Source organism: Didymosphaeria variabile (assembly GCF_027946475.1).
Source record: "Didymosphaeria variabile strain IMI 356815 chromosome Unknown scaffold_7, whole genome shotgun sequence".
Taxonomy (NCBI): Eukaryota; Fungi; Ascomycota; class Dothideomycetes; order Pleosporales; family Didymosphaeriaceae; genus Didymosphaeria; species Didymosphaeria variabile.
This window is the reverse complement of record NW_026611626.1, coordinates 1,108,469-1,134,826: the sequence shown is the minus strand read 5'-3', so window position 1 is coordinate 1,134,826 and position 26,358 is coordinate 1,108,469. Positions and strand designations below refer to the sequence as shown.

The 26,358-nt window shown below is 53.0% G+C and overlaps 10 protein-coding genes across 10 annotated transcripts; 3 read left to right on the top strand and 7 right to left on the bottom strand.

Moving 5' to 3' along the window:
- Nucleotides 1–13: 13 nt before the first annotated feature.
- Nucleotides 14–3,640, top strand: PSE1 (importin subunit beta-3; the record flags this gene model as incomplete). Its single annotated transcript, XM_056218265.1, has 6 exons — nucleotides 14–196; nucleotides 247–466; nucleotides 595–770; nucleotides 817–1,248; nucleotides 1,296–3,361; nucleotides 3,433–3,640. 6 exons carry the CDS (start codon nucleotides 14–16, stop codon nucleotides 3,638–3,640), a joined length of 3,285 nt encoding a protein of 1,094 aa, XP_056067530.1.
- Nucleotides 3,641–4,129: 489 nt separating this feature from the next.
- VPS4 (Vacuolar protein sorting-associated protein 4) lies at nucleotides 4,130–5,731 on the bottom strand (the record flags this gene model as incomplete). Its single annotated transcript, XM_056218264.1, has 6 exons — nucleotides 4,130–4,354; nucleotides 4,406–4,856; nucleotides 4,911–5,243; nucleotides 5,299–5,470; nucleotides 5,543–5,569; nucleotides 5,623–5,731. 6 exons carry the CDS (start codon nucleotides 5,729–5,731, stop codon nucleotides 4,130–4,132), a joined length of 1,317 nt encoding a protein of 438 aa, XP_056067529.1.
- Nucleotides 5,732–6,132: 401 nt separating this feature from the next.
- Nucleotides 6,133–6,717, top strand: YKE2 (Prefoldin subunit 6; the record flags this gene model as incomplete). Its single annotated transcript, XM_056218263.1, has 4 exons — nucleotides 6,133–6,193; nucleotides 6,242–6,312; nucleotides 6,367–6,491; nucleotides 6,549–6,717. 4 exons carry the CDS (start codon nucleotides 6,133–6,135, stop codon nucleotides 6,715–6,717), a joined length of 426 nt encoding a protein of 141 aa, XP_056067528.1.
- Nucleotides 6,718–6,821: 104 nt separating this feature from the next.
- Nucleotides 6,822–7,208, bottom strand: N0V89_009511 (uncharacterized protein; the record flags this gene model as incomplete). The annotated part of the gene is made up of 1 exon (XM_056218262.1): nucleotides 6,822–7,208. The coding sequence occupies one exon, from the start codon at nucleotides 7,206–7,208 to the stop codon at nucleotides 6,822–6,824; it is 387 nt and encodes a 128-aa protein (XP_056067527.1).
- A 2,618-nt stretch (nucleotides 7,209–9,826) lies between these two features.
- N0V89_009510 (uncharacterized protein) lies at nucleotides 9,827–11,133 on the bottom strand (the record flags this gene model as incomplete). The annotated part of the gene is made up of 2 exons (XM_056218261.1): nucleotides 9,827–10,565; nucleotides 10,838–11,133. The coding sequence occupies 2 exons, from the start codon at nucleotides 11,131–11,133 to the stop codon at nucleotides 9,827–9,829; spliced, it is 1,035 nt and encodes a 344-aa protein (XP_056067526.1).
- Nucleotides 11,134–11,909: 776 nt separating this feature from the next.
- Nucleotides 11,910–14,843, bottom strand: MSS4 (Phosphatidylinositol-4-phosphate 5-kinase; the record flags this gene model as incomplete). The annotated part of the gene is made up of 3 exons (XM_056218260.1): nucleotides 11,910–12,620; nucleotides 12,670–13,627; nucleotides 13,714–14,843. The coding sequence occupies 3 exons, from the start codon at nucleotides 14,841–14,843 to the stop codon at nucleotides 11,910–11,912; spliced, it is 2,799 nt and encodes a 932-aa protein (XP_056067525.1).
- A 1,777-nt stretch (nucleotides 14,844–16,620) lies between these two features.
- N0V89_009508 (uncharacterized protein) lies at nucleotides 16,621–17,682 on the top strand (the record flags this gene model as incomplete). Its single annotated transcript, XM_056218259.1, has 1 exon — nucleotides 16,621–17,682. One exon carries the CDS (start codon nucleotides 16,621–16,623, stop codon nucleotides 17,680–17,682), a length of 1,062 nt encoding a protein of 353 aa, XP_056067524.1.
- Nucleotides 17,683–18,355: 673 nt separating this feature from the next.
- On the bottom strand, nucleotides 18,356–19,653 carry N0V89_009507 (uncharacterized protein; the record flags this gene model as incomplete). Its single annotated transcript, XM_056218258.1, has 6 exons — nucleotides 18,356–18,697; nucleotides 18,813–18,952; nucleotides 19,061–19,191; nucleotides 19,289–19,311; nucleotides 19,458–19,483; nucleotides 19,578–19,653. 6 exons carry the CDS (start codon nucleotides 19,651–19,653, stop codon nucleotides 18,356–18,358), a joined length of 738 nt encoding a protein of 245 aa, XP_056067523.1.
- A 1,642-nt stretch (nucleotides 19,654–21,295) lies between these two features.
- N0V89_009506 (uncharacterized protein) lies at nucleotides 21,296–24,472 on the bottom strand (the record flags this gene model as incomplete). Its single annotated transcript, XM_056218257.1, has 1 exon — nucleotides 21,296–24,472. The coding sequence occupies one exon, from the start codon at nucleotides 24,470–24,472 to the stop codon at nucleotides 21,296–21,298; it is 3,177 nt and encodes a 1,058-aa protein (XP_056067522.1).
- Nucleotides 24,473–25,154: 682 nt separating this feature from the next.
- tgs1 (putative diacylglycerol O-acyltransferase tgs1) lies at nucleotides 25,155–26,122 on the bottom strand (the record flags this gene model as incomplete). Its single annotated transcript, XM_056218256.1, has 5 exons — nucleotides 25,155–25,247; nucleotides 25,296–25,501; nucleotides 25,556–25,842; nucleotides 25,897–25,995; nucleotides 26,049–26,122. 5 exons carry the CDS (start codon nucleotides 26,120–26,122, stop codon nucleotides 25,155–25,157), a joined length of 759 nt encoding a protein of 252 aa, XP_056067521.1.
- Between the last annotated feature and the right edge of the window lie 236 nt (nucleotides 26,123–26,358).

The window sequence follows — 26,358 nt, the reverse complement described above, 5'->3', positions numbered from 1 at the left end:
ACAAGGCGACAGCATGGCAACGCTCCCGGAGAACGTACACGCTGCCCTCGCGAACCTGCTGCGGGGCCTGCAGTCGTCGGATAATGTTGAGCGAACGGCTGCGGAGCAGCAGTTGAACGACGAATGGTTCTCCCAGCGGCCCGACGTTCTCTTGATGGGCCTGTCTGAGCAGATAGACTTTGCCCCAGACTCGACAGTAAGAATCTGCCCTCGAATATGGTCCAAGTCGAGCTAATCAAGTGGCAGACGCGCACATTTGCCGCCGTGATCTTCAGGCGACAGTCCTCCAAGCCGCGAAAGACCGCCAACGGCCAGACCGCCGACGCCTTCTTGACCCTCAACCAACCCGAGCGCGAGGCCATACGTGCACGTATGCTACAATGTCTAGGAAAGGAGCAAGACACATCGGTGCGGAGCAAGATTGGAGACGCCGTAGCCGAATTGGCGCGACAACACACAGACGAAGGTACGATCCAGCCTCACGCAGCCGATGACCACGATTTGGGTATTTTATGTCGCTCTGGGGTCTGTGGTGCGAAGTTCGAATTTTGGCCCAGCGATTGCACAGCAAGGAGCATATACTGACGGGTGCAGATGTCGCATGGCCGGAGCTGCTAGGCGCGTTGTTCCAGGGCAGCCAATCGAGCGATGCCGGGCAGCGCGAGACTGCTTTCAGAATATTCTCTACTACGCCTGGCATAATAGAAAAGCAGCATGAGGATGTTGTCATAACTGCGTTCAAGGGCGGCTTCGCGGACAGCAGCACTTCGGTATGGTGTAAATCCCATTAGCTTACCACATGCTCATGAGTTTCAGGTTCGGATCTCTGCCATGGAAGCATTCGCATCGTTCTTCCGATCTATCAAGAAGAGCGCCCAGTCGAAGTACTACGCCCTTATTCCCGAAATACTGAACATTCTGCCGCCGATCAAGGAGTCTGGGGATGGAGAAATGCTCACCAAAGCTTTGGTCTCTTTGATTGACCTGGCCGAGGTCGCGCCCAAGATGTTTAAGCCCTTGTTCAACAGCCTCGTTCAGTTCAGTGTCTCAGTCATTCAGGACAAGGAGCTTGAAGACACTCCGCGTCAGAACGCGCTGGAGCTCATGGCAACATTTGCCGATTGCTCACCCCAGATGTGCCGCAAAGACCCCAACTTCACCAATGATATGGTGACCCAGTGCTTGTCTCTCATGACCGACGTGGGCATCGATGACGACGATGCTGCAGAGTGGAATGAGTCCGAGGATGTGAGTAAATCTTTGGTAGAATCCACGGCAAAGCTAACCTTGCAAAGCTTGACCAGGACGAGAGTGACTCGAATCACGTCGCTGGTGAGCAATGTATGGACCGTCTCGCGAACAAGCTTGGTGGCTCAGCCATACTCCCTCCTACTTTCAACTGGCTGCCACGCATGATGACCTCCTCTGCATGGCGCGATCGACATGCCGCGCTCATGGCTATTTCCGCTATTTCTGAGGGCTGCCGTGAGCTGATGATTGGAGAGCTCGATAAGGTCCTCGATCTTGTCCTACCGGCACTGCGAGACCCACATCCCCGAGTGCGATGGGCTGGATGCAATGCTGTCGGTCAGATGAGCACCGACTTTGCTGGCACGATGCAGGAGAAGTACCACCAAGTGGTCTTGCCCAACATTATTCCCGTCCTCGAATCGTCGGAACCCCGCGTCCAGGCGCACGCCGCGGCTGCCCTTGTCAACTTCTGCGAGGAGGCTGAGAAGGACATTTTGGAGCCATATCTGGATCAATTACTGAGCCACCTGCTCATGCTGCTTCAAAGCCCGAAGCGATTCGTTCAGGAACAAGCTCTCTCCACCATTGCCACTGTCGCCGATTCCGCCGAAGCGGCATTCTCTAAATACTACGATACCCTCATGCCTCTACTCTTCAATGTCCTTAACGAGGAGCAGTCGAAGGAATACCGCCTACTCCGTGCTAAGGCCATGGAGTGCGCCACTCTCATTGCGCTCGCCGTTGGCAAAGACCGCATGGGCAACGATGCCTTGTCATTGGTGCAGCTCCTTGGTCGCATCCAGAACAGTGTTTCCGAACCGGATGACCCGCAAGCTTCGTACTTGCTGCATTGCTGGGGCCGCATGTGCCGCGTACTAGGAAAGGAGTTCGTTCCCTTCCTAGCTGGCGTCATTCCACCCTTGACCGAGCTCGCCGCTGCGAAGGCTGACATCCAGCTTTTGGATGATGAGGACCAGGTCGCACAGGTGCAAGAGGAAGAAGGTTGGGAGCTCGTCCCTGTCAAGGGCAAGATTCTTGGCATCAAGACCAGCACATTAGACGACAAGCACATGGCCACCGAGCTTATTGTCATTTATGCTCAGGTGCTGGAGGAGGCCTTCGAGCCGTACGTCAATGACATCATGGACAAGATTGCTTTACCTGGGCTGGCCTTCTTCTTCCACGACCCCGTGCGAGTCGCATGCGCAAAGTGCGTGCCAGCTTTGCTCACCGCCTACAAGAAGGCACATGGACCCGAGTCGACTCAGCTTGGTCAACTATGGGAGCGAACAGTGGAGCGCGTGCTTGAGGTCCTCAGCACTGAACCGGCCATCGACACACTTGCGGAGATGTACCAGTGCTTCTACGAATGCTTGGAATGCATCGGCAAGAACTCATTGACCAGCACCCACATGGAAACTTTCCTCAAATCGGCGCGTAGCGTGTTGGAGGATTACCAGGAGCGTGTAAAGGAGCGTCTTAGCGAGCAAGCCGAGAACGAGGACGGTGAAGAAGTTAGCGAAGACACTTTGTTCGCGATCGAGGACGACCAGACGCTCCTTTCCGATATGAATAAGGCCTTCCACACTATCTTCAAGAATTTGGGCACTGCATTCCTACCACACTGGGAACAACTTATGGAGTTCTACAAGATCTCAGCGAATAACCAAGACCCTACACAACGGCAATGGGCAATTTGCATATTCGACGACGTTCTCGAGTTCTGCGGCCCACAGTCCTGGACCTACCACGAGCAGATCATGCAGCCGCTCGTCGCAGGCATGCAAGACGATGTACCTGCTAACCGCCAAGCAGCCGCTTACGGTGTCGGTGTAGCTGCCCATCGCGGTGGCGAGGCATGGTCAGACTTCGCAGCAGCAAGCCTGCCCACGCTTTTCCAAATCACACAGCGTCCAAACGCCCGCGCCGACGACGATGTCTTTGCCACGGAAAACGCATGCGCCAGTATCGCCAAGGTCCTGCACTACAATGCCGGCAAGGTGCAGAACTGGCAGGACGTGGCCACCGCGTGGGTTGACACGCTGCCTGTGACCAACGACGAGGAGGCCGCACCTCACGCGTATGCTTTCCTAGCTCAGCTTATTGAGCAGTAAGTCCGCCTCTACCTCAAGCTCTCCATTCCACCACCACACCTTGATGCATATACTAATGATTATGCAGACAAAACTCCGCCGTCACTACCAACCCGGCTAAGGTCTTTGTTGCCGTTGTGCAAGCCCTTGAAGCCGAAACGCTCCAAGGCAAGGTCGGCTCCGCTGTCGTCAACGCCGTGAAGGCTCTCGTCCAGGCTACGAATACGAATCTCGCCCAGGTTGCGGGCTCGCTGACACCGGAGCAGCAGCGCACGGTGCAGGTGTACTTTGGTTAGGTACCTCTCATTGGCTACCAAGCGTGAAAGACGTGTGATGGGTTTGTTGGTTTTTTATCGGATTTTCGTTTGTTACTTCATCACAGATTCCCCCTGGTTCTTCCCCTCATCGGCCCCGTGTCACACCGACTAGCTTTTGATGTTACGTGGATAGATAGACTGAAATGGACACTTCAAATCAGTTGCCCTTCTGGTTGTGACGAGAATCGGAGCATGCGCCTCTGCGTGGGCCGCGTATTGCGAATGTCACATAGGCCCCATCTACACATATCCCATGGACTCCATTTGCGGACTGTCAACGCAATGCACACGTATAGTGTCTCAAGCTTGCTTGTAATTCACGTTATCCTTATCCTCCTCCATATATTTGTGATCGACTCATGAAACGCCGGGTAGTCCCCTTCCCAACAGAACAAAAACGCTTATGCACATGGAAAGGACCTTATGTACGCCTTAGACTCTCCCCTTCGCCTTCCTTCCCCTATAAGACTATGCACCTTCACTTCCAAACTCCTTCGTCCACTCGGAATTGCGATTTAGATCTTCTTTACTGACCGTCGGCCTCGATGCCTTGATCGCCTTGACGAAGTCCTTTACGCGGAGCGGCGGCTCGGCAAGCTGCGCGCCATCGAGGTCGGTCCAGGACATTTCCTTTGCCTCAGGGTCGCCCGGCGAGCAAGGCGTCCATTGCTGTTGGCCGTCGACAACGCCAGCCTGTATCTTATTAGCATCTGTTCTCAATTATGTTGGGCTATGCGGACGTACAGGCTTATAATGCGTCGCGGTCTGGATCAACCGCACAGGCTGCATCAGCGCATCCTGCACCGCAATACTAATGTCACTTCCGGAGTATCCCTCACTCAGCTCTCCCAGTTTCCTCAAATCCGCTTGCGTCAGCTCGCAAGGCGTGGCACCCACCGCCAACTCAAACATCTTCATGCGTGCGGGCAGATCGGGCAGACTGATGTGGACTCTGCGCTGGAAGCGGCGGCGGATGGCGGCGTCGAGCTGCCAGGGAATGTTTGTTGCGCCGAGGATGAGGACGCCACGCGAGTCTTTGCCCACACCGTCCATTTGAACCAAAAGTTCGGTTTTGATGCGCCGAGAAGCTTCGGATTCGCCTTCGCCGCGGGGGCCGCACAAGGCGTCGATTTCGTCGATGAAGATGATGGAAGGCTTGTTTTCGCGGGCCATATTGAAGAGCTGTTTTACCAATCTGTCACACGTCAGTCGCCGCAGGTGGACCAAGCTGGGGCGAGACTTGTTTTACCGTTCTGACTCTCCCATCCACTTGCTGACCAGATCCGAACTCGACACGCTGAAGAAGGTGCTATTCGCCTCCGTAGCGACCGCTTTGGCCAAATAACTCTTACCCGTACCGGGCGGCCCATAGAGTAATATGCCTTTCCAGGGTTGTCGCTTGCCGGTGAAGAGATGTGGGAATTTGATGGGTAATATGACGGCTTCTTTCAGCGATTCTTTTGCGCCCTCCAAACCTGCGACGTCTTCCCATCGAATGTTGGGCTTCTCGGTAAGGATGGCGCCCGCGAGTGCGCCGCGGAGCTTCTTCGAATCGGCGTCTTGTTCTTCTTCTTCGTCATCTCTGTTGCGATATAAGTATAGAATAAACGGGGATGTATGTTGGATTGACCACGTACTTGCCGCCCTTGCCACTGCCTCCGGCTGCTTTGCCGTTTGCGCCCATGGCGGAGGGTTTCTTGCGGTTCGCATCATCGTTCTGATTCAAGTGTGTCTTAAGCTTTTCGGCGCGCTCCATGTATTCTGCGACCTTGCCTCGTATCATCTCCTTTGACTTTTGGTTCTTCTCCCCTTCGAATCGTCAGTATCATGGTGGTGAAGCAGCGCATGTGTTCGAGGCGGTCATCTATGGAGCGAACGTACATTTCAGGGCGAGCATGAACAACTCAACTGTAGCAGATCAGTTTGTATTCCAAGACAAGTAGATTGTGGGTTGAGCTCACGAGCACTGTAGTATAGCTGATATGCCTTCTCATATTCGCCTGCCGTGTCCGTCTCAATCGCCTTCTTCACCGTGTCGATGGCGCGGCCCAAGAAGTCCGCGTTGCTCATCGTGCGTGCTGGCCCTCCCTAATGTCTTGTGCAAGCCCGAGAGAGTGCCGGTTGCGCTATATGTCAATCGTATGTTGAGGGTGGGTTCGTCAACAGGCGGCGGGGCAGAGTATAACAGTCGAGGCGGGGTGTGATGGCACGGGCAGTCGCAGCGAAGCTCCTTGGCGGTATAGAGCTCTACCAGTACGGTCTAGATCACAGGTGAAAGGTACGGTTTATTCGCGTGCGATGTGTATTGACTGGCGGGCGAAGGATGTTCGGTAGTACCAACGAGCGTTGTTGCTAGGGCAAGATCAAGATCCCCCCGCATCCACGCTAATTCCGAAGCGGTCGGTAACATTTCAACCCCACGCGACGTAGGTCCAAAAACCCATCCAAGTCTCCAGACAGCATTGCCAGTCATGAGCGACGTGCAGAAGAAGCTGCAGGCGCTGTCCGACGATTACCAGAAGCTGCAAGGCGGTTAGTACCTCCCGTCACCGCTGGAAGATCGTGGCTAATTCACTTCAGAGCTTTCCAACGCAGTAGAGGCGCGCCAGAAGCTCGAGTCGCAGCAGCAGGAGAATACCACCGTCAAAAAGGTAAGCTTGAAGCTTAAGATGAAGATAAAGGGGGTATTGTTGACGGGGGCCTAGGAATTCGACCTCCTCGACGACGATGCGAACATCTACAAACAGATCGGTCCAGTGCTCTTGAAGCAGGACAAGACCGAAGCTGTCATGTCGGTCAACGGGCGCCTGGACTTTATCCACAAGGAAATGTGCGTAAATATGTGACGATAAGTTGGGTGCTTTAAGCGCTGACGAGTACATGGCAGTTCACGAATAGAAAAGCAGATCAAGGATATCCAGGACAAGAGCGAGAAGGTCAAGGTGGATGTAAGGCTACGACTACTTGATATTATTGAGATCTCGGAAGGTCTAACAACATGGCAGATCATCCAGATACAATCAGCGGCACAGCAATCGCAGGAGGCTGCGGCGTAACAAAACTTCACGACCACATACAGGCAGATGCGAAATGATACCCTTTCTTGATCGAAACATCTCATATTGCAACCCTCTCCTCTCCTATATCACTAATCGCCGCACTAGTTGATTGGCACCTTCTCCAAAAACTCTGACAATGCCTCATTCACCAGCCTATCTGCTCTCACCATACGCTCCACCGCATCTAGCGCTTCTAGTTGCATCTTCACCGCGTTCACGAAACTCTCTATCGCGTTCGAAACATTATCCGTGATCTCCTTTTCTGCGATCGCTGTTAAAAGCCCAATTTTACTCCTATCTCGCGTGCGGAAAGCATGGATAGCTTCCTTGAGCTGCGTGGCAGTAATTACATAATTAACCAGGCGCTGTTTGATGAACTGAGTGCTATACTCGTCTGAGCCCAAGTGGTATGCCGTAGTCCTGGGGAGGGTTTCGGAGATTATCATTTTGAATGCTTCGAAGTTGATTTTGAGGTCGTCGTAGGACATAGTGGAATTTAGGACGAACCGAAGATGCGCATTCAGATAGGTGTGTAGAGTGTTTACTTATAGACGACCTCCTACCTACGTGGCTTTCTGCGTTGGGCTGGTGAGGTGGAGGGGCAAACTTTCAAGTCAAGTTACTATATCACACAAACAGAACGCACGTTCGATCATGTGAAACGGTCATTTGTTTGTGTGCCTACTATCCTTACCAAGATGTATCAGGTGGGACTGCAATGGAATTGTAGATCTTTCTTGTTGATCAAGTACGGTTCTCTCTATTTCGCCGTTCATAGAGGCCGAGGGAAAAAGTTGGACTCTGTCTTTCAGATGTAAGGATCAGCTAGTCACCCAGAAAGGCCAGTAATTTCCTTATAAGATAATATACCGTAGGGTAACTCACTCTGCACTGAGTGTCTAAAGTTCTAATTCATAATGTATCGTCGGTGCACTCGCAGAAGGTGCTACCGCCAGATGTCAGAATTATACCTTCGGCCACAGTGGTCCTACTTCGTGTCTGAGCCACAGACTCAGAACATACATTGTTTGCCCGGCAAAGCGGTGGCGGTTATTGAATGAAGCAAGGAAGACTTACATTCGGTCACTCCAGAGGATCGCTGAACATCTTCGAGAGTAACTTTGATATCTATTCTTTTCGCGATCGGGAATCCGAGCCACACAATCAGCGCTTTGAGTGGACCATTCTCAACATAGAGCGATCGGTGCGAGTATAGCGTGCCTCTCAAGGGTTCATGTATGGTGTAACTCGTGCAGAGGTTGCGTGGCTCCACAATTGGATGGAAGTGTCAAAGCATATTTGTGGTATGAAATATTCTAATACAGCCCGAGATGATTATGTATTAGCATGGGTGGTGACCGACATTCTTTATGACTTAGACTACTATTGTCACAATGTCAGCTTCATCATTCCCCATTAACAGAAACATAATTCGCTTTGCTATTTTTGGTCCACTACCCGAAGCGAGCACTTCCGATGCTAAAGGTACAATCTTTAAAAGTACAAGTATTGAAAGGTGCCCCTGGATGCTGCACTTCTCCTCCCTCCTCCTCGCTCAGACCTTCTTCACTGTCCCTTCCCTCCTCCACACTCTCCCTCACCATCATCCAACCCAAGCGCACTCCACAGCTCTTCCGCTTTCCCCATCTCTTCAATAATTACTTTATGCTGCTCTTTCACCTCCTCGAAACTCTCCAGCGTCTCCACTTGTTTCTGAACCATGCTCAGCAGCGTTTCCGTCAAATCCATGCACTTCTTCGTATTAACAACACTCTCTACCGATACAGAAATCTCGAGTCTTTCTTCCGCAAGCATGTAAGCTTTTACGTCCTTGGCAAATTCTTTTGGTGCTTTCCCGCTGTATTTGGAGTAGTGAATCTATGTACTAATCTGCAGTTCGAGAGAAGGAAGTAAAATAGAGGGATGGCGGTTGGCTTTGGGTGGTGGCATTTGGAAGTGCGTTCAGAAGTGGTGTTGGGGAGATGACCGGGTATTAATAAGGTGATATAGGACCGCTTCTTTCTTCCAAGCGTATTTGTGAGTATGGCCATGTGAGGCGGATCGGGTGTGATTGCGTTGGAGTTGTTCAAAGTCGAGCAAGCCGCAATGCTTCCCTTGCACGCAATCGGATTGTCTATATGCCCCCCTGCACCAAAAACCCGATCTAAGACTGGAACAACCCCACGAAGCCGAAAATATGAGAATTACGACGAGGCCGGTGTATATTCCTAATGTTCCTCCTTTGCTCTATCTACTTTAGGAGCAGAGATTAGAATGTCGACAGTCCAAACTCTAGCCATGGCTTCCCAGCGTCTGTCCCATCACACAAAAGCACATGCTACTATCATCACAAATGTTCCCGTCATAAGATCTCCTCAGCGCAATCGCCTACCAAACACTCTTCCCAGGTCATACAAATACTTCATCTGTCTGTAACCAAAACACCCACCATTTCCAGCTTGATCCCCGATTCCAACCGCTCCATCACCACTATGTCCCAAAGCACTCCCCCAACACAGAGCTCCATCACCACATGCGATGGGACCTCCCACGCGGCCTTCCTACAGACGTGCGAGACCCTAGCCTCACCCCTTCGAACACACATCCTACACTACATCGACGAGATTGCTGCGCTGCGCCGTGAGGACCCCAATAACCACATCACCAATACCAATGTTTTCGACAATGCGCCAGAAATCCAGCATGCGCGTCAGATTCTGATGTCACTCGAAAACGTGATACGAGCGGTCAGGGTAGAGGAACTGTTTAGAACTAATGATATCACGTTTAATAATCGTGAGGAGCAATCCAATGTGCATAACAGTTACGGGGGAAATTTACGGTCAATCATGTACATGATAGGGTGGGGGGTTGGAGTGTTTGATAGGGAGGATAGGTGTAGATGGATGGGTATGCGGATTATTTGAACTTGCGATAGGTAGATGGACAGTTGCCTCGTCTAGTAAATCATAGAAGCTGGACAAAAGTCCGAACTGGCTGTACGTACCCAATCAAAAGTACAATTCTGTACAAGGCCATCCCACCTCTTCGAAAAGTCTACGTGCGAAAATTCCCTAACAACCTTCTCCTCGACGGGGATGAGAGCTCACAGCTGGCTAACCTCCCACCCTTTCGTCCAAACATCATACCCTAACCCGTACGCACTCGAGCCCCCACCCTGCCCAGGATACTCATGCGCAACAATAACATTCGGCTCCCCATAATGCCCCATGAACTCCAGCTCTATCTTCACCGCCGCCCCAACATCGAGCTCCTCACGAATACCCAGCACAAACGGTTCTGTCCGCACCCCTCTCCTACTACCTTCTACTTTAACTGAGCGGAGAAAGGAGGCCGGCGTGTCGTCTACGTCGACTCCGGTCACAATGAGCTGATGCCGGTCGCTTTGCTGGGAGGTCATGCTGATGATGACCCGGCGGCGGAGTATGAATGGCGGAATCAATATACCTAACTTATCCATGACAAGCGACATCAGGTCATCGGTCTTCGTATGGATTCTTAGCTTCTTATCAGCGACATCCTCCAGCGGTGTGTCTTGCAAGTTGCAAATTGCTAATCGAGCTTTTTTACTACTTCCCACGTACTCTGGGATCGAGTTTGCGGGGGTGACGCGACACGAGCTTCCAAGAACGAGGCATAGATCGGCCTTTTTGGCGTGCGTTGTCGCGCGGGCCATGGCTGCTTTGGGGAGCTGCTCGCCGAAGTTGATGATGGTATCGTGCAGGGCGCCGTTGCAGCCTGGGACGGCGCATTTGCGACCAGTGCGGTGATCGGAGTAGGACTTTTCGTATGTGGAGACGGCGCGGAAGTCTGGTAGGATGCATCTGCTTGTTAGTAACTTTGCCGTATCTCAAGGGTGAGTCGAGACAGGACCTCGCCGCGAAGACGCACCTCGTATATACTCTTTCCCGCAGTCCTTACAGTGTTCTCTGTTACTGTTTCCATGTAGCTCTGATATCCGATCCTAGATGCCATGTCATTTAGCACACTCTACTTGCCGCTTCCGTCCACCCTCTTCAGATGAATGAAACACAAACTAACAGGTAAAATGCCACTCCTTCGATGCAGCCCATCACAGTTCTGACTGACCACGTACTTCAGCATCCCTCTCTCCTGTAGCGCCACAAGCGCCATGTGCGTCGCAGTGGGCACCGCCGTCAGCGTTTTGTTCCCATCGAATTCCAGCTCTTTCCCCTGCGCCCTTTTCGTCCACGCACCCTCCGGCCCCCTGAAATCAGGAATACCTGCGGACGTGGAGACTCCGGCGCCGCTGTACACAATGAAGTGCTCTGCTTGGCGGATTAGGGAAGCGAGTTGGGAGGCGACTTCTTCGACTCTGGCAGAGGAGTCAAAATGCTCTGTTTCGGCGACTGCGGGTGCGGTAAGATCCATCGTGTGTATTGGTGTAGGATTCTTTAAGATTGTATGTTTACTTATTTATTTATACATGTTGTTGGGGAAGGTGCACCATGGATGCCTGAAATATAAGATTCTAACTGCTTTCGTGCTAGCAATCATCTATGTAGTCTCACCATGCGCTCGGCGTGATGGACTGGGGATATTTCTGTAGATTGAATTCCTACGAATTTGATGTTGTGTATAATGACGGAATGACGTAAGTAATTCTGGTGATCGTTCCATTCCGTCTATCTAGCTACTACCTAATACCCGCCTGCGCCTTCACACCCCTACCCTCGCTTAAAGCTGTCCCAAAAGTCTATCCTACAAGAAATGGAACCCTGCTCTCTTTCTCTTCTTCCCACTCAGCATTACCGCCAGCACACTTACACAGGTCAAGTCAAAAACGCGCCGTTCTCCACGTCGCCCTCTACGCTAAACGGAGAGAACATATGAAAGTGACGAGATAAGGAAAATGGATGCAGCCATTGGTATCATGCACACGCACGCACAATACAATCATCGTATCTTACGCGCTATCGTAGCGGCAGAAACACACCGAACACACGTAGCCGCGAAAACAGAACGCAATGACTAACAAAGAAAAAGGGGGTGGTATGCAACAGCTGAGATTCTGCTTCGTCGATCGCTCAATCGATCAAGATAAGAAAAGGTGGAAGAAGAACGAAAAAGTGCTAAAGAATGCTGGGGTATGTGCAAACGCAACCAAACTAGACAAGTCAGAGGCTCCATCCACAGCTCGTCATATCCTAATTAACTCTCACGACCGTTTCCATAGGCGGCAAATGCGGCAACTCCTTGTCCTTTCCCCTACCGCGTTCACGCTCCTCTTTCGGCGGCGTCGGCGGCCCCGAATGTCGCTGGTTATACCCCGGGTCCTTTGGCGGTGTAGGCGGTCGCTCGCTGGTGCCTGTGCCCGAATCCTTAGGTGGGGTGGGCGGCGGCCGTGGATGGCTCTGATCTCTTTCTCGTGATCCGTTTTGCAGACCTCGGTGTTCCTGACGGAGAGGCGGCGCGGCGAAGTTGGTGTCTGTACTTCGTGCACTTCGACCGCCCGTGCTCGAAGTCTCTTGTGCTTCTTCGACGACGGGAAGCGTGGTGCCTAGTTCGCCTCGCTCTGCTGATGGGCTGCGTACGATGCGCATTTCACGCTTAGGGATATCTTCCTCGCTTGCGCCGTGGCGCTTCGTGTGCTCTGCTTGATTGTGAGCTTTGTGGAAGACTTTCTCGGTCGATTCGCGTTCGCTGCGAGTGTCGTTGATTCCTGCGAGGACGGGGTCGCTGGGTGTGTGTGCGGACTCTTCGGCTTTTTCTCGCTCGGCGGCTTCGCGTGTCTTGGTGACGCTGCTAATGAACTTTAGGAATCGGTCGCCGTATCTTTCGGGTGGAATAGCGGAGATCTGCGATTCTTCGTTCGTCAAGCCCTTCCACCTGTGCTCTATGCGTTTGATGAGGTTGTACTATACTTATTAGTACTCAAATCTGATTAAGAAGATCAATCTCACTCACGTGTGTCAGGCAGTCGATGATTCCGAGGTAGTATATCTCCTCGCCCGGTGTATCGTCCTCATGCGTGGCTCTGAAACCACCGTCGTCGACATAGAAGTAGTTATTCTTCTGCTGCCCTTCTAGCTCATCAGGCATCTTAGTCGCAGTCTGGTCCATGGGCACAGGTTTCTGCGTCTTGATCATCTGCCTCAACTCCTTAGCCTTCCGTGCGCTTTCAAGCTTTGACGGTGTCCGCGTGAGCATGTTAGGTTGAGCGTCTCCCGCCTCTCCGCCCGGTTGGAACACCTGCAACGTCTTGTCTCGTAGGTTCTCCTCGTTCCCCTTCCCCAAATCGTGTATTCCAATGAGCATTGAGTAGTCCATGATATGCAACTTTTGCAAAAGCTTGACATCCCTTTGCATCTGCTCGACAAACGCCTTCTTCTTTGCCGGTCCAAACTCCAGATGTTGGTCCCGTCGTAACCAGTTGAGATCCTTCAGGGTAGCACGCGGATTCTCCTCGAGCCCCTCCTCTTTGAAGTCTCGTCCGATTGTCGACCCCTTCAAATCAAACGTGCGGTGGATATCTCGATGCGGAGGAAATAGATTGTTCATGACAACGAAATGAATCTTACGTCCGTAGGGTATCTTTACGCGATGTAGGCCATAAAACTGAGAGAGTAATGTATTCGGGTTCTCCTGGACATGGTCGTAGTAGTTCTTAAGAATCTTTCGGAGGAACTTGTGTTCGCCATGATGTATAGTTTTGATGATGTATTTGTAGTCCCGGGAGAAATAGAAGAAGCTCCCGCTCTTGCCGGGCGAGCCTAGTTCGGAAAGGATGTATTTGCTCGTCAGCGACACAAGGTAGTCGGCGGGGTCGAGACCGAAGATGCTGCGAAGGTGGCGGAAGACCCAGGGCGCGTAGTCCTTGAACTTGAAGTCGTATTTTGCGGATGGCGTAAGTTCATTTCCGGCACTGTGGGCTTGTTAGCATGGCGTTTAGGGTGGACCAATCTGTAAGGAGAATCACACGAAAGACCGAATAATAACAGGAGATTTGACAATGAGAAGTCTTCCGGCACGTACATATCGAAAGAAAACTTGTGCTTGGCGTCAAAGTCGGCATCCGTGAGGTCGCGGTCCATCTTTGCGTTAGTCCGCGAGACGGTGAACCGGATGCCCGTGAGCATGTTGTAGGCCGTCACCCAATTGACGTGGTTCTGGTCGACCTTTGTGCCGACGACAACGCGGTCGTCGTCTTCGTCGTCCCTCCGCTTCCTCTTGCTGGCCCGCTTTTGCCTGATGTGTTCGGCCCACCGCGCGGCGTCCTCATCCTGGGGCACCTCGTCGAGATGCATGTCGGAGTGTATGGAGCGGGTTGTCCGGCGTGCCAAAGACATTGACCCTCGGCGGCGGGTGGGAGTGTTGGCTGGAGAGAACCTACCGCTCGCAGTCACGACATCATCGGTGTTGTTGTTGTTGTTGTTGTTTCGAAGGCCCTGGGCGCGGGCTGCGGAGACGCTGGGCACCTCGAGTGTGTGCCGATGCTGCAGACGGTAGGGCGCTTCGGCAGGGCTTGGTGTGGTGTGGTTGAAGGCGGGAGGGGAGGAGACGCGGTAGGTCGAGCCTGGAACCTGCAGGTTGCTCTGCGGATTAGGCGGCTGCGACTCGGTGCTGGTCTTGTAGGGCGGGGCGAGGTCTTTGCTGGCTTCTTTGTGTGCAGCAGACGGGCTCGTCGCGTTGAGGGTAACGTGAGTAGTTTTGCAGCCATCGTGCTGCTCACTACCGTGGACTGACGCGAAGTAGCCATCATCCCTGCCAGATAGCTCGCCGGAGTTGAGCCGCAGCGGTTCCGACGTGCTGAAGGGACTTTGTTTGCCAATACTCGAGCCTCGCTGCCTGCCCACGCTGCCGTCCGCCTGCTGCGATGTTCGCTTCTCAGCGCTTGATGGTTGCACAGGTCGGCCGTTGGGTATCGACTGCATGATGGAGCCGCCGACGGGCTTGCCGTTCATTGTGGGGGCTGCGCCACGGTGCACCTTCTCGGCATAGTCGCCGCCGAACAGAGACTTGTCGGACAGGGTGCGCGTGGGAAGCGTATAAGTCTGGATGGTGTGGCCGTGGGTGGTAGAGTCGCTCTGGTCGGCCGTCAACGAGGGCATCGTCCGAGGAGCGACAACGGTCGCAATCATGTGCGGGCGCTCCACTGCAGAGGAATGCGGGTGGGCAGCCAGCTCTCCTATGGTGTCGGGGCGTGTCGTGTCGTGCCGTGCGGGAGCGGGTGCAGTGTCGTGACGGGCGGTTGCTATGGCGTTGCTCCGCGTGCGAATTGGTGGTCGGGGGGGCGGAGGGTGCTAGGTGGGCGGCAGCAGGCAGGGCAGGGCGGCCGTCGCTGGATATGGTCGCAAGAATGGGCGTGCAAGTGTGGAGGGGAAGCAATCGTCGCCGGGGCGCTGGTGAAGATGTCAGAGGAGACAAAGCACAGAAGCAAGGCACTGGTCAGCTTCGCAAGGGTCCGTGGTCTGCCCGCCAAGCAGACGGCCCGGCAAACGGACGAGATGGAGTCCACGATAGGCCACTCACACGGCGAACCAAGGAACCTGGCACTGCCGCGCAACGCTGCGGAGCGTTCTCCAGACGACGATGATGGCACGCAGTACTCGTGCCGGTCGCAGAATGTTGCTGAGGATGGCTTCTGGACGGCTCGTCCTGTCTTCGTGCGCTCAGGGGAGTGGTGAAATTGGGCTGAGGCCACAGCCACATGTGGTTAGACACGACGAACAAACGTTTTCCCGGCTCGCAGGTTCAGCCTCACAGCCACACCGCCAACTCTCCACTTCACAAAGTGCAGCGTCCTCAAGCCCCCTTTCGAACCAATCTCCCCTCCGTGCCGAGAGCCGCCTTTCCCTGCGTCCCAAGCCATGTTAGCGGGCCGCAGTCACGCACGCGCCGCATGCTGTTCTGAAGTCCCGCTCGCCGTTGTCTCCGGCCGGGTGCCCTCGAACGCTCGTATCTGACGGGGCGGACGCTTTCTGATTTGCACAAGAATAGCAACACACACTTGTATCCGTATGAATTCACTTGTTTCTGCATGTGGTGCTCCCCTGAAACAGCTGAGTGTGCTATTTCGTCGTCTGTCCGCTACCATCACCTCAGCCCGTCGATCTGATCTGCTGTCATTCACCGCAAAGCCCCTTGTCGGCATGGGAATTTCCGAGCCGGCGACAGCTGACAACAACACGTAAACGCACAAAGGTACGCACACGCGTATCATATGCATCCGTGGATGTATCTGTGGACCGCTCAGCCACTTGGAATTTCCTAGCGCAATTTGGAATCCCTATGGGCCCGTATCCGTGGTGCGCTCTACGCTGAGCCTCACCTTGATAGAAACTCTCTCGACCGAAATCCCACTCTGGCCATTAACTTTTAGATGCCTATGGATTGCATGTCGAAAATTGCGGCAAGTTGCGCCAGGATGTAGGTTGCACCTATCACACCTGCACTCGCTCTCGCACTCGCACTCGCACACCTGACAAGCGATCGTGACACGCTATGGCGCTACCGACAGTGGGCATCCACCACCATAGATTCCCACGTTCACACCTCGCGGCCCTGCAAACATGTTGTCTCCTCTTATACTACATGATCTTCGAGACTATGCGCCATGGCAGAGTTGGTTGGTCAGGCATCCCACCTACCGAGGTCTCACGGGGACATTTGTAATCCTCTGGCAGCATGAATGGGCAAGTATGACAGACTACCAAAGTACACTCCTAACGCTTTCAAGGCCTCTTGTGCTAAGGTACGGCAAGTCTTTCTAATACTATTCGTGGCATGCTAGGTAACAGACAGATAAAATAAGCTCTCCGAGCCATCTATCCCTACACAGATCAATCATACAGCCTGGTTCCTATACAAATCACTTATTCTTCAGCCAGCTCACCCTGAGTACCACAACCGCTTATCATGGACTTCCTCACCTCCGCCACCCTAATTCACCCCTCCGGCGAAACAACCACATACTACACCGGCGGCTCTCCCGCCGGCACCCCCCTAATATTCATCCACGGTTGGCCCGACCTCGCGCAATCCTGGCACCACCAACTGCGCTATTTCACCTCGCCCCCGTTTGACAAGAGATACTGCGTGTACGCCCTCGACATGCGCGGCTACGCTAACTCCAGCGGACCACATCACAAAAGTGCCTATTCATTGAAGACACTCGTCAGCGAACTCGTCGACTTCGCGCACCAATTAAACATCGACAAAGCAGTCTGGATCGGCCACGACTGGGGCGCCGCCATCGTATCCTCCCTTGCTGCCCACCACCCCTCTCTCTTCCTCGGCATGACCCTCCTCTGCGTGCCCTACCGCACGCTAGAACTCGGGTTATTGCACACCCTCTCCCTGATAAACCGTTCTCTATACCCTAAAGAAGAGTACCCCTACGGACAATGGGAATACATGGCCGCCTACTCTTCCTCTCCTTCTACCGCCATGACCGCCTACTCCTCTTTGGAATTAGAGAAATGGACCAAGTTGCTGTACGTGAGGCACGATCCATCACGCTATGGGAGACCAGCACATACGTCCCGCGTGCTGAGGGATGGCTGGTTCGCCGGGCGTCCTGACCTCATACCCGATTTGCCCATGGAAGCTACGTCTCTCGACCAGCCGCTGTACGAAGCGCTGCTGGAAAGCCATAGGAAACACGGGTTCTTTCCACCTACGGCGTATTATCTTAATCATGAAGCGAACGCTGAGTATGCGAAGAGCGAGGCTGGTGACGGGAAGTTGGAATTTCCGGTGCTGTATGTGGATGCGAAGCATGATGCGGTCTGTTCGCCGAGTACGACACCAAGAATGGCGGACGGCCAGCGGGCATCTGTGAAAGACTTGACTGTTGAGGTGGTCGAGGCGAGTCATTGGGTCATGCTAGAGAAGCCTGCCGAAATGAATTCGGCATTGGAAAGATGGTTGGGTAGTAGACTTGAGCTAGGGCGCAGTGGAAGTGGTAGTCAGGTGTGAGCCTACCTAGGATGAGTTGTGAACGTGACGATGCATCAAGGTTTTACTCTTTAAGTACTTCTTCAGATAGCCCATGCCAGACTGAACTTGAATAACAGTACCAATCGTTTGCACTTACGTCCTCGGGGCCTGGGGGTAGACAACCGATAATAAGATCTCCCTCCGTCGCTCACGTTATCCGGACTCCGATGGTGGCGCGCCTCGCTTCGCTATGATCACGTGCCGACCCACTCGACGCGACAGACGACGTGCACTATCAAAACAACGCGTCCCATAGAATGGTCGACGTACCGTAAAAGCAACTTGGACCCAGCTCCGATTATGTTGTTCCAGTAGAGTCTGGTAGAACTCTATGCACACTACACATAAACCACAGCAGCACTCAGTATAAATTAAAGTTTGGTATTCATTGCTCGTAACCCAGTGTATAACACCCATACACGACCTTTACCAGTAAAAACACACAGTAGGAGCAACATCCCGAAACGCCTTAAGCGCCATATCCACACGAAACAGACCCCGAGTCCTACCAGCCCACCCTATACCATAATGGGGATATCACGAACGTGTTCAGTATCTCAGGCTCGTGAACCTATTCCTTTTCCGCGGAATTTATAAACACAAAGCCTGTCAGAAGAAATCACTCAACAAGGAAAGATAGTCCTGGATGGACTTATGCCTCTGCCTTCTTGGGCGTTGCACGCTTGGGTGTGCTCTTCTTGGTTGTTGCTGCCTTCTTAGCCGCCGGGGCCTTCTTGGTGGGTGTTTTCTTGATGGGAGCTGCGGCCTTGGTCTTAGTGACACGGCCAGACTTGGTCTTACTGAGAACCGCGAAGTCCTCCTTGGGAACAGCGGGAGCAGCCTTGGTGTCGGCAGCAGCCTTGCGAGGCTTGCTGGCGTTGGCCTTAGGCTTAGCTGCAGCGGCCTTCTTGGTGGTGGTCTTAGTCTCTTTCTTGGGCGCTGCCTTGGTGGGCTTCTTGGTAGCTGCAGCCTTAGAGGCGGGTGCCTTAGCCTTCTGATGCAACTATTAGTGGAATGTTCATCTGGTGGCAGGACCGAGTTGGGGGCGCTGGTTAATACACAGGCCGAATCTCAAGCTTTTCTGTCCTGCTATGAAACGTCTAACTCACGGTAGTGGTGGCGGCCCTCTTGGCCTTGGGAGCGGCGGCCTTCTTCTCAATCTTGGGCTCGGCCTTCTCCTTCTTTGCAGCGGCAGGCTTGGCCTCCTTCGCATCCTTCTTCGCGAGCTTTATGCTGCCGGACTTTTGGCCTGGAGACGATATCAGTAAGATTAATTCACGGAGACCGATGAGTGGACGCGTTCATGTCACACTTCGAAGCGTATGTTGACAGGGAGTCCATTCAAGTGTAAACGTACCCTTGGGGAAGCTGAAGTCGCCACTCTCGAGACCTTTGCGGATGGCGCCATTGACGCGGCTCTTGAACATGGCATCGGTGGGGTTGCCCAAGTTGTTGTTGGCCTTAATGTACTTCTGGATGGCTTGACGGCTGCGGAAAACAAAGTCAGCGTGTTGCTCTATCGGTACTTGAGCTGGAAGCGACACTCAGCGCCGGCGGCGTAGTGGGCTCCAGGGCAGCGACATACCTTGAACCATTGCGCTCCTTGAGCTGTAGCGTGCAGATAACGCGTCAGTGAATGTATTCTCGACGTTTGAAAGTGTGGTAGGCCTTTGTTGTGGAGGGCGACCGGATGGCGCGTCGAAGCGTCACCGCCAGGTGCGGGGAACGCAATGCGCCGGGGAATGCAGACTTACGCTGATGATAGCATCCTTGACCATATCTGCGATAACAAGTCAGTAAACGCTCGCGAACACGTCAGAAGCATTGCGCAGGGCGAGCGACAGCGTGGTGCTGCGCAACGGCGCGTCACATACCGATGTAGGAGCCATGTGCCGGGGCGGCGGCAGCGGCCTTCTTGGTAGAAGCGGTGGTAGACTTCTTGGGAGGCATTGTTGATGATAATAGTACGTCCTGATAGACGATTTCTGGACGATTAGAACGAGGGGGGGAAAGGATTATTTGGTCTTGTGGCGATGAAGTGGGAAGCTCGGAAGGTATGGGATAGCGGCGCAGGCAACGCGGAGCGGGGAGTCGCGGCCCTTATATACGTCGCTTAACAGCAGGTGCTCTTCCAGATCAACACCCCATTCCGCATTAGGCAGGATTAAACTCGTTTCAGTGCCAGATGCGATCCAGAGATCAATTGATGCGAAGACTAGGTGTGAGTTCCGCTGGCCAGATTTGCGGCGCGCTTGTAACAGGTGTTGCGTTGGGGTCTGGGAAGCTCGCTGTTCGTTGAGCGCGCTCCTCTTCCCTCGTTGTCTCCCACTCCAGGGCTCCCACTTCGTCACCTGAACCTGCTGGTTCTCCGCATGCGGCTATTGGAAGCGCAATCTTGCTCACCAGTTGCCTGATGGCGACTCTCCTACATCTTCTGATACTGATGTCCTTGCGCGCCGCTTTGACTCATATCTCTTGTTGTTGCCTACTGATGTTCTTCTTGAACCTTGTCTTTTGGTCGTCGCGTATGCGATGCCAACGCGTCATTTTTGCCCACCCTCGATGGTGTTTCGATTGCGCCTCAGCGCTGCTTCGACGCGTGCATTGTTGTTATTCTAGAAACACACATCTGCCTAGATCTTCTCCTTTCCTTCAATAGTCTCTCGTTGTCTCTCATTACACAAGGCTTCGAATTCGCGCAAGTCTTCTACTCGTCAGCTGAGCGACGATACGTGTCACGCGCTCTGTCTGTCTGTCGCTGTTCCCCACGTCTACTTTCTAATTCATAATCTTTCATTATGCCACGTCATAGGTCATCGACTGCTATTCGTTCTCACGTCTGCCGACCCATACTTCTCCTACGCGGCTTAGCATAGTCCGCTCTCGTCCGCCGGCTACCGACCGCCCGCCCCTCTCCCAGGTTCGACGTAAGGCCACTGTAAGAGATATTACATTCACGTAGTACGGAGTCAAGCGCTCATCATCGACATGGAGAAGAAAGGGTTCGCCCGTTGGATAGCGTTTAAAATTATCAATAAGCATTGTACAATTATCCGAATTCGATTTGGTGTTGAGGGCAAGCGCCGCACCAGGACCACTGGCAATTAGGAAATCCAGGCAATTCCCGTTCAGATTGCACAGCAACCCGTACACTCTGAGAACAATTTGTTGTCGAAGGACAATGCAACGCCACCCGATGAGTAGTCTGTCCACCATGTATCAAATCATGCACCGTTAGCCTGAGAAAACCGGTCCGAGAACGCCATCGCTATGCATGTTTTGAACAATTCGAATCACGCATGGCTAAGTGAGAAACCAATTCTGTAAAGTATCGCGAGAAGGTGAGACCGAGAGAATGGTAGGGTAAGAGGAGGTATCGTATGATTAGAAGGGTGAGCCAGCACCGGGAAGGAGCGGGCCTGGTGTCGAAGCGATAGGCGTTCCTGCCACCGTAACAGGACTGGCAGCTCCAGCATCCCTGAAAGTGTCGCTCTGCTTCTTCGAACCGTTGAGCAGAGGGCAAAGCCTGTTGAATCTCTGTAAGCAAGTGCCCAGCTATTGGGGGAAGAAAAAACATAGGAGATATACATGTTTAGAGGGGAGAGACAAAAGAAACGGTCTTCGCGCACTTTTTGTTCGTCTTGATGTGTCCCACTTCGCCGCAGTTCGCACACTTTCGCGGAGTAGAGCTACTCTTCCCATTCGATGGAGCAATGCCCTTAGCCTTTTCGCGACCTTCGCGACGCTCGATGTTGCGTTGAAGACGCGCCATTTCTGCCTTGAGCTTCAGCATCTGTTGGTGATCGAACTCGGCATTACCGGTTGGCTTGATATCATCGATGTTCATGCTCAATAATCGCTGCTGCTTCTTACGCTTCATGTATAGTTTGATGACTTCGGGGTCTGTAATGATCTGTACCTTCTCTTCGATTTCGTCGTGGCGATTCCTGAACTTGCGGACAATGCGAAGCTTCTTGCCACGTTCGGCACCTGCACTGTTACGACTGAACTGACTCATAGTCTCATCTTCGCCTCGCAAACCTGAGTACGGAGTCGGGGCCTCCGAGCGTCCACGAGCCGGGTTAGGTTGCGACATGGCATCGACATCTAAGTCTTCATCAGAAGGTATCGCGGCAGAGCGAAGGCTGTCCTTCTGTTTGTTCCAGATACGCTTGATGGCGTCCTCATACTGCTGCTGTTGCTTCTGGACGTTGTAACTGTGACCGCCATTATCCTTCTTGTTTCGGGCATCGATCTTGTCTGCAGTGCTCTCGCCAATGTCCTTGAAACCGCCTTTCATAGAAGTCTTAATGAAGCTGAAACCTTCGTTGCGTCCAGTAGGGTCACCCTCTCCATGCAACGTCAGCATCGCCTTTCCTGTGCAAGCATTCAGGAAGTTCTTAGTAGTATGCCACGGCGCTAGCTTCAATTCGAGAGTTTCGTTGCCATCGCCATCCTCATCATCTTTAATGTCGTCGGTCTTAATACCGGCATCTTGGAGCTGCTTGTCACCAGCATGCATGGAATCAATCAGGCAAATGTCCTCCGGCTTGATCCACGTGCGCAGAGTCGGCTCATCCGGGATAGTCTCACCATCTACAGGCTGCCAAGTGCCCACATTCTTGTCGTACTTCATGATTTCCCTCATCCTCGAACGGTTCTGCGCGATTTCTGTACCAGGAAGATGATGCTTGATCATCTCATTGCTCACCCAAGGCTGCCTGTGACTATTCTGCTGTCCTCGTCGATACAATCGGAAGGCTAGCATCTTCAACCGCTTCTTGGAAGCTTCAGTGACCTTACGCGCGTGGGTGCCAGGTACTTCAGTGTAAGGGAACTCTTGGCCGACGACGACAAGATTGTCGATGTTTCGCATGTAGTACTTTGAACCATGGACACCAGTTTGGCTCCTGCTGACAAGAAAATCGGTCTTCTCCGGGTTGTGCTGAAAGATCGGGGCGCGGTACATCGCATTCTGAAGCGTCAACCACTCCTCGCCAGGCTCAATGGGGCCGAACATGGCGAATGGACTCTTGTCGTGTGGCAACAGGATTTGCGTCTCTCCAATCGCAGGCTTGGGCCTGTTATTGTCCTCAGCGGTCCTACGACGGTAGTAGTTGAAAACCTTGACGCCCATGCCGAAGTTCGAAAGTGTGGTGGGATACTCTTCGGAATACTCTGCAAGGAGAAGGTCCGCATTATCTCCGATATTGAGATCTTCGGCAACGGCAAATGCCTCGGATGGCTTCAAATGACGCTTGTTCTTCCTCTTGACACTCTTGAGCGCGGATATGATAGCACGCTCGCCAGGCTTGAACGCAACGGTGGGGCGGTGGAAGGATCGTAGTTCTCGATCGGAGAGGTGGACTTTGTAGAATGGATACTGCAATTTCAGAGCCGGGAGGCTGTGGTCGATAGTGGAGTTACCAATGGTACCACGGACCTTCTGCTGGCTGCTCTCCTTAAGAGCGTCATAATGCTCATCATTCGAGATATTGAAGCGCTTGAGCATGGGATTGGCGATGCCGCCACGAGGGTCGCGCTTGAGACCAACACCAATTGTACGGGGTTTCTGCTCCTCTACAGTGGGCTGCTGTACGTCGAGAAGTAGTTGAGGATCATTCATGTCCAGGATGATCTTCTTCGCTAGCTTCGCGGTAACAAACTCAGGATCGTCCCATGAGGGGAGGCTCATATGGTCGTACACTGAGAACGTCACGGGACTGTCGCGGTCACCCAATCGGCGTCGCTTAGGAGCGCTGTTGATGCTGACAAGTTCAGGCGTCTTAGCCCCCTCTGAGTCGGATAATGTAACGATGCTGTCGGAGTCGATGTTCCAATCTTCGCAGGCGACCTCTAGATCACCCCAGGTGACATTACCAATGACTTCGTGATCATTGGTAGCTTCCCATACGTCCAAATCCATTTCGTCACTACTCTCGCCTTCCTTCTCCACGCGCTGCTGAATGTGGATGATACCGCCCTCTTCCTCTTCGTCTACTCGGCTATGCTTGACGGGGACGGTGGTTGATGGCAGTCGGAAGCTCTTCTCCTGGTCGGTCGCGATGTCCAGGTTGATTTTCGTACCGAATGCCAGCGGCTTGGGCGCTTTTGCTGGTTCTTGAGGCTTGAAGTATGCGCGCTTGCGAGGAATTAAGCTGGAGAAACGGAGCGGCTTTCCCTTCTCAAAGTCAGGGTAGAGCTGACGGAAGAGTTCCTTGTCAGAGGTTGGTGCCAGTGGTATACGCTCGCCTTTTGGACGGCTAGCCTCAGCGAACAGTCGCCTCTGCTCAACCCACTCAGGATCCTCATCGTCTCCAGCAACATTACTTGTAGCGTTGACGGTCTGTCCAGCGCCGCCTGTCGAAACTATTGGGACTGATGCAGCGGAGCCAGGCTTCTGCGCTTCAATGTCCTGGGAATGCTCTGGCACGGGACTGGCCGCATCCTCATTGAACAAAGCATCGATATCTTCATCTGCCTGCAGGTCCTCCTCATCTTGAACAGTGGTGCCGCTAAGCTGATGTGAGTTTCCCTGCTCGTTCTCGTCCCCATCGTCGTCATGATCGCTCGCCAGGTCGTCGTCCGAAATGTCTCCGTAGTCCATCGCATCCTCCGCTTTCTCTCCGCCTCCGATCTCCATGGTCGCGAGGTTCGCCCAAAATTCAGGGTTGGTATTTGCGTCAGCAAACACCTGTTTCATGTCGGCATCTACATCGTCGGCCGTGGGATCGCCAGCGGCTTCGGCCGCGAGGTCCTCGAGGTCCATAATGGAAGGCAGCGGGGTTGATCTCTCGGAACTTCGAATGCAAAAGTTCCGCCCACAACAACCGAGATGCGGCACGTTATGCTCGCTCTTGCAGGCCGCTAGTCGTCTTCGAAGCCGGCTGAAGGTGTTGCGCTGGTTGAGAAGGCCTATTCAGCGAGCGCGATCCGCCCTTCAGTCGTCGTGCGACCGCGCACTCTGCGCGCAGTCAATATTATGTTGACTAGCTCTCCGCGTGGCAGGTATTGTCCAGACGTTTGTCTCGATGCCGTTTCGTTTCGTTGTCGGTCGTGGTGGTTGAGTTGCCCGGAGGGCGGCGTGTGGTGTTGATGTGATGGAGCTCGCCGCCGAGACATGGCGCGCGGGTGGCCCGTGCTTAGCTATTCCTATCTTGGCCGGCGAAGTGGCTGACCACGTGACTGTACATCGCCTATTCACGTGTGGAGGGGTGCTCAGGTAGCAATAGGTATGCCAGGTAGCATCTAGATGGTGATGGCAACGATAGGTAAAATTCTGTGACCTCAGTTTCTCATGATATGCCGCTATGCCCTACAGACTGAGAATCGACAGAGCAGCCCACATACATCTTCCGCCGTGTGGTTCACTTTCAGAACCAGAAAAGGGTTCTACAATGCACAGCACGGTCAATGCTTAGAAAGGGGAACTTCCAATGGGGACCGATATTTCAAGCTGACTGGCCTTCCAACGGAGCGGATACAACGCCCTCCTCTTCTGCCTCACCTTCAAAGTTGAAGTCACCAAGATAAACACACAATGCCTGGGGTTATGTATCAGTGTCATGATTCCATTTACACTGTTCACTTACTTTGCTGGCCCCCAAGATGCAGTAGTGTGCGACTTCCACTTTCTTGCCTTCCGAAGCGTACCGCGCAATCTGATTTAGATCCGAGTTGCGTGGAAGGTACAGCACAATATGCTTGCTGAGCTTGGAAAACTTCTTGCAGAGTGTGTCAAGACTGTACGGCTGCATCGTGGAAAGGTCGAAAACATTGTCTGCGTTATATTCCGTGCCTGGCTTCGTGTCAGCAGTAGACTTGTCAAGAGATGGCCTGAGCATTGTTTTACCTCCCCATGGCGGGCTACCGAAGATGACAATGTTGTTCTTGCCCATAAATCTCTTGATAATATCGAAGCAATCCCCTGTGTGGAACACTATCTTCTTGTCGACGCCATATATCTCTGCGTTATGCTTCGCGCATTTCATCGTCTTCGGATCCTTCTCTACGGCGAAGACCTGTTCCCATCGCCCCGAACGCGCAAACGCAATGGCATTCCCGCCCACACCTGCGAAAGCATCGATGATGACAGTCTTGTCTTTTGGGGCAGATTCCGCGATATGTGTAGCGATCTTACTGAACGAGGTTAATCACGTTTTAAGCGTGAGCGTTACACGATCAGATACCTACTTCGCAATGGGTTCAGGAGTTACACCAAACCAAGAATCCTCAGTCATCCAGATGCCTTCATGATATCTTTGCCATATCTTGAAGCGTTGGAACCAATATCTGGCTACAGATCAGCTTGAATACTACTTATGAACATTATCAGAAAGAATTACTTCTTTAGATGCTCCGGAAATTGTTCTGCATCGAGCCACTGGTGGATACCCTGTTCATCAGGTTTCTCACCCATTACGGCTTGTGCGGTTGAAATCTAGTATGTGTGTTGTATTATCTCATCTCAAATTAAGCTTGTGCGTGAAGAAGTACAAGGCGACGTAGAGCACGGTTACATTGTCTCTGGTTCTGCAGGAAGACCCGCTAGTCCGACCGTGGATAGCGCGCTAGTCGTGCCTGCCTTGAGAACTGTACACAATACGGAATGCTCAGACGTGCCTGTGTCGCCCCTCGAACATCAAAACATAAGGC